Source organism: Misgurnus anguillicaudatus, chromosome 4, assembly GCF_027580225.2.
Source record: "Misgurnus anguillicaudatus chromosome 4, ASM2758022v2, whole genome shotgun sequence".
NCBI classification, from domain to species: domain Eukaryota; kingdom Metazoa; phylum Chordata; class Actinopteri; order Cypriniformes; family Cobitidae; genus Misgurnus; species Misgurnus anguillicaudatus.
Window position 1 is genome coordinate 28077610 of NC_073340.2, and position 6000 is coordinate 28083609.

Consider the following 6000-nt stretch of genomic DNA (forward strand, 5'->3'; position numbering starts at 1 on the left):
CCAAATTGACTGCTACTAACCATTAAGTGCTGTTAGTTTAATTCGTAATGACTCTATAATTGCCTCTTTGCTTCTTTAACCATTTTCACCTGGGAATTGGAGTGAAATCATGAAGGAGTTCATGATTTGACTATGTTTAAAGTAGATGTTAAGCAGTTACAGTAGCTGTAATTACAGTAGTAATGTCATATTGTCATCCAACCGTCACTAGCGGAAACTAATCTCCTTCTCTATCTTTTTTCTTTTGTGTCCTTTTGTCTCGTTTGTTATTTTTTGTTTCCCCTCTGTCTGTCCATTTTTTTCTTTCTAACCACCCAGCCGCCACCGGCAACTAACCAATGACCTTTGAGCTCTCAACTCTTCACCCAATGACGACCTGACCATTGCCTGCCTGCTGACCAGCTCTCTGGCTCTCGTCCTTCGCTTCTATGTTTTGGCGGCCTGCCGGCGAGCCCAGAAGCGCCTTTAATTCGGTTAACACAGCTGAAAAGCCGTGATGGCCCCACGCCACCACCCGCAGATCAAACTGAAGACCTCTGTGGTCAGGTGACCTGGGCTACCCTGCCTGCACTGAAATGTCAAAGCAATAACGCTGTCTGAGCAACACCTAAATCCCACTGATAGCCTTGCACGCAAGCACATCTACGCATACACTAAATAAACATGTGTTTAATACATTAATATTCTGAGCGTAATGTTAAACTCACATTTTTCTTGCAGTTCTCACTCTATCGGGAAGAAATGAAATTAAAAAACATTTCGTTTTAAACGTATAAGGGATGTAAAAGCCATGCTTGCCTACCAGCGTTTTATTCAGTGAGCTGTTAAAATGCATCCAGACATGTGATCAAGTGTATAAACACTAAACATCCATAATGTTTTTTGATATGAGGGTGCTGCACAGAAAAGTGAATATAAATATATATATTTTTCACAAGGGATCCTTTTGTATTCAAGAGCAGTATTGTCAAGATGTGAGAACAAACATTTATTTCTTTATAATGACAGAAATTTTAGAGACCAAAACAGTGTCTTTTTTAAATTTAAACAAGTGCCTTATTTTACACACGATCATCAAATACAAGCAAACGTGAATGTCCATTAATGTGTCATATCAGGTCATTCTGTTTAATTCCTCTTCTGTGATCACGAGATTGCGTTACACTCAAACTACAATTTATATGTGTTTTATCATTTTTCTTTACAAAGTTTTACCAGCCTGATCTCACAGGAATTCGTACGTATTTTACGACTTGGCAAATTTGTATGATTTCGTACGAAGTACATCGTACAAATAAGTGCAATCATTAAAAAAACAATAATGAAACCCCGCCCCTAACTGCAATGTCACGGAGCGAAAGAAAACCGTACAAAAATGTACGAATGTGGTCGTACGAATTACAGTGAGATTTGAGCGCTGATTGGACCCTTTTTGGAATCACACAACCTACAGTATAAATACATTAGGGAGCTTTATGTTTAACATCTGTTTGTATTTCAGATGTGCAAACTTTCTTATGTTTTTTTTGTAGTCTGTTACACTACAGTAATGATCCAATACAGCTTTATTAATATGTTACTTAGCTAAAACAGTACTAAAGATGTGTTGGTTATATTTTGGACACTATTTCAGTATTTCTTTCTCTGCATATATCTCAAGAAGCATTTATTCAATTCAATAGACTGAAAATGATAAACATTTGGGGTTTATTAGAACAGAAATAGTTATTATGAGGAATTGAAGTGTGCTGAAGAGCATCACATTTATTCACACTTTTCTATGCAATTGATTTTACAGTTTTTGGTCTTCCAGTCCAAAATTCAGAGCATTAAAGAGCGGAAGAACAATGAAACTAAGTCTAACAAATTGAAACGTATTAATAACAGAGCAAGATTTTGTTTTGGTTATAATAACTGGATTTTTGGACATCATCTCTTCTTTATCGTATTGGTTTATGCAGGGCAAATGAGTGCATGTACATTTTTCTCAACATGTATTTTTGCTAAAAGAAAAGGCCTGCAAATACATTAAATGATGTAGTTTGGTTTTACAAGGATCTTTCATCCAGTTAGCTTGAACAGGAACTGAAGTTGTTTGTAAATGTTTTTTTTTTGTTGTTGTTTGTTTTTTGCCTTCCATGCAGTATTACTACAGTGTGTATGTGTGTGTGTTTGAGTGATTGTGTGAATGTTTTGTGTCACATGTTTATTGTATATGCCAATGAACTGCAATTCTTCATTCAAGTTTTGATTGTTACTTTTTTGCAAACCCAAGCAGATCCCTGCATTGGTAAATATAAGGTCCTATTTATAACCATTGTAACATTTTATAATGTATTTTTCTATCATATTTTGTATGTGAGAAATAACATTAAATCACATTTCCAGATATGAACAGTATGCCTTATTACAAAAAAATGATATTGGAGAGAAACACTTTAAAGCACATGCTATTTGTATTTTTTCCATAATTATATAATTCCAGGCGATGGAAATTAAGTATCAATTTGATCATGATTGATAATGAAAAAATATGATTTGGTTCCAGCCTTAAAGGAATAGTCTACTCATTTTCAATAGTGAAATGTGTTATTGCCTTAGCTGGGAGTTGTTGGTGCATCCCTCTGTCATCTGTGTGCGTGCGCGTGGGCGCTGGAGCGCGCTGCGACGCTTCGACGGTATTTAGCTTGGCCCCATTCATTCAATGGTGCCATTTGGAGATGAAGTTGGAGGTGACCAGGCGCATCGGCGTTTTTCCTGTTTGAGACGAGTGGTTGTACGAGCAAGTTTGGTGGTACAAAATAAAACGTAGCGCTTTTCTAAGCGGATTTAAAAGAGGAACTATATTGTATGGCGTAATAGCACTTTTGGGAGTACTTCGACTCGGCGCAGTAACACCCTCCCTCTCCCATTATGAGAGTGAGAAGGGGAGCGGACTTTTCAGGCGAGTCGAAGTACTCCCAAAAGTGCTATTACGCCATAAAATATAGTTCCTCTTTTAAATCCGCTTAGAAAAGCGCTACGTTGTATTTTGTACCACCAAACTTGCTCGTATAACTACTCGTCTCAAACAGGAAAAACGTTGATGTGCCCGGTCACCTCCAACTCCATCTCCAAATGGCACAACTGAATGAATGGGGCCAAGCCAAACGCTATCGAAGCGTCGCAGCGCGCTCCAGCGCCCACGCACACGCACACAGACGACAGAGGGATGCATCAACAGTTCTTGGTTAGGGTAATAACATATTTTGATATTCAAAATGAGTAGACTATTCATTTAATTTGAGTTAAATCTGGTTTTATTTACTGGGTTTGGTTTGTTGTTGTTGCTTTGCCACTGTGCCTTCTTGTGTATATTGTAAGCTATTAACCATTTCAGTTATATAATTTGATTAATCTTTTCTTTTGCCGATTGTACTAACAGTTGATGATTTTCTATACATTAACCCACCAATAATTTACTTTGTCTGCTTTGAATCTTTAGAACGGGAGTTGTGTGAAATTAAGCAAACGAGTGTTTTACTTACTTTGAATTATGCTGGACTAAACTCTGTACTGAGAAGCAATAGCAAAATATTAAAATCATAGTTTTAAAAGAAACTAACTTGGTCGCTCTTTCTCTCGTGCTTTATGTGCCAGATCACTATGCCTACTAATCTGATAGGTCTTCTGTAGATCAACAAGAAAATATCTCTTTTTAAACTTTCCTTCACTTTATTAATTGATCCCTATAAAGAAAAAATGTATTAAAATCTAAATAAATAATAGTTGAACATACATTTGAAGATACACTGAACCTCATCACTTTTTCACACAGCCTTCTTAATACTAACTAGCTTTTTTCAAAACTCTCCATTATGTTTGCTTGTTTTGCATCACAGTTTTGGAAAAGAATCAGAGACAGCTAAAAAAATATATCCACACTTTACATCAGTAATTGTCATTTGAAGAATTCATTGAAACTGACAAATGCTAAATTGTACATATTTTAAATAAATTAAAAACAATCTAAAACAAACATGCTGGGTTAGTTTTAACCCAAATTTGGGACAAAAAACGACAAATCCATCTGTTGGGTTAAATTAACCAAATATGGGGCAGTTTCCCGGACAGGGTTTAGATTGATCCAGGATTTGGTTATATTAGGATATTTAAGTACACTATTAGAACACTAAATGAGTTGTCCCAGAATTCACCCATCTTTGTGTTATTATTGAAACAACACATTTTGTGTTACTTTTAGCACAACTTGTTTTATATTTTAACACAAAATAACACATAATGTTCCTCAACGGGTGGTTTCCCAGACATGGATTATCTTAAAGAGACACTTCACCCATTTGCATAAAGCTTTGTATAGTTAGAACCCCAGTCATGTTTTTGAATGGTCATGCACAGTGTTGGGTGTAACTAGTTACAAAGTAACTAGTTACTGTAATAATATTACTTTTTTCAGTAACTAGTAGTGTAAGGCATTACCCGTCTGAAAATGGTAATATTATTACAGTTTTCCCGAGCTAGTTACTTGAGTTACATTCGCCAGTAGCACCTTCATCACACAAGGCACAAAACACAGAGAACAAAAGGGAAGGGGAGGAGGGCGTGAATGGAACAGTGATTGGTCTAAGTTTGGCACAGGGTATCATTTACCATCACCGATTGGTCGACACCCGGCAGCCAGCAGCACAGAGCGGCAGCGGCACACTCAAAGACAGATCGGGAAAGTTGAAGCGTCAACAACGGCCAGCTCTTTTTCAGAGGAAGGTTCCCAGCAACAGAAAGCTAGTTTCGACGGGTGGAGATTCAGCCATATTTTATTATGTTCAACGGAAGGAAAATAACTTGACGGTGAAGTGCACACTCTTTAATGTTTCTCCGAACGCTGGGCCCCGCGTCCGGTAGCGGGTAATGAAGCCAGCATTTTCTTGGCCGTATCTTGCCCAAATAAACATTCTTGTCCAGAAAAAAAAATGTAACTAGTAATATAACTAGTAATATAACTAGTTACTTTCTCCAGGGAGTAATAAAGTAAAGTAAGGCATTACTATTTTTGAGAGTAATATGTAATACGTAATATATTACTTTTTTGAGTAACTAGCCCCAACACTGGTCATGCATCATTTTCTCAGTTGCCACTGAGACAGGAGAAATACAGATTTCAGTGTTTCACTTCCTTCTTTCAATGATGTAAAAATCATCATTTTGCATCATTGAAAGAAGGAAGTCCAATATCTTTGTTGAGGGAGTGAGACTATAACACCCCTTTTCTCGGTCAAATAGGCACCAAATTCTAAATGCATGTTAAATTTCACCTACAAATATAAGACACTTTCAATAAAGATTAATGTTTCTACGGTTGAAATGCTCCTTTAAGTCTAAGGACTAGTCTTCCCTTAATTAGGAAATATAACTAGTTTGAACAAACATGCCTTACTAAAAACATTTTGAGGCAAAACAAATGGCACTGATGTATTGTAAGACATGTCAGTGCAAGTTGTTTTTAGTTTGGACAGCTTTTACATTTATTTTAGTCTAGGACTAGTCTAATCCTTGTCCGGGAAACAGCCCCAAAATGTTTGACCCAACCATAGGTTAAAACAACCCAGCACAGGTTAAATTACAATCTAATCTTTTGACCCAACACTGGGTTGAAAATAACCTCAGGGCTCAACATAAAGGACTGCCCGGTGGCCCGGGGCAAGTGTGAGAGACATTCGGGCCAGTAAAAAGTATTGCCACTTGCCTGATCAGGCCAGTGCTTCACCCTCAGTCACTAAAATATATTTTCATCAATGTATATTATTTAACATCTTGGAAGCAGACATTTACTTGGGGAAAACACGACGAAAGAAACAATGCAATTGTTTGCACAATTTGCTGTCAGTTTACAGGTAAAGCAGAAAAGTTGGGAGCCTTTTTCTTTGGAACATGTCTGTTGCATATGTATACAATTATATGTGACACTTGAATTATTATTTTTAAATATGTGGCACTGACATT

At 36.9% G+C, this 6000-nt stretch overlaps 1 protein-coding gene across 3 annotated transcripts in view; it reads left to right on the plus strand.

Moving 5' to 3' along the window:
- Positions 1 to 2391, plus strand: part of qki2 (QKI, KH domain containing, RNA binding 2) — a 43881-nt gene extending 41490 nt beyond the window's left edge. For all 3 annotated transcript variants that reach the window (XR_008636891.2, XM_055175701.2, XM_055175702.2), the window contains one exon: positions 319 to 2391. Coding sequence is in view for 2 of the 3 variants with exons in the window: in XM_055175701.2 (XP_055031676.1) it covers positions 319 to 335 (17 nt within the window). In the remaining variant the exon portion in view is untranslated. The remainder of the gene's footprint in view (positions 1 to 318) is intronic.
- Positions 2392 to 6000: the final 3609 nt, after the last annotated feature.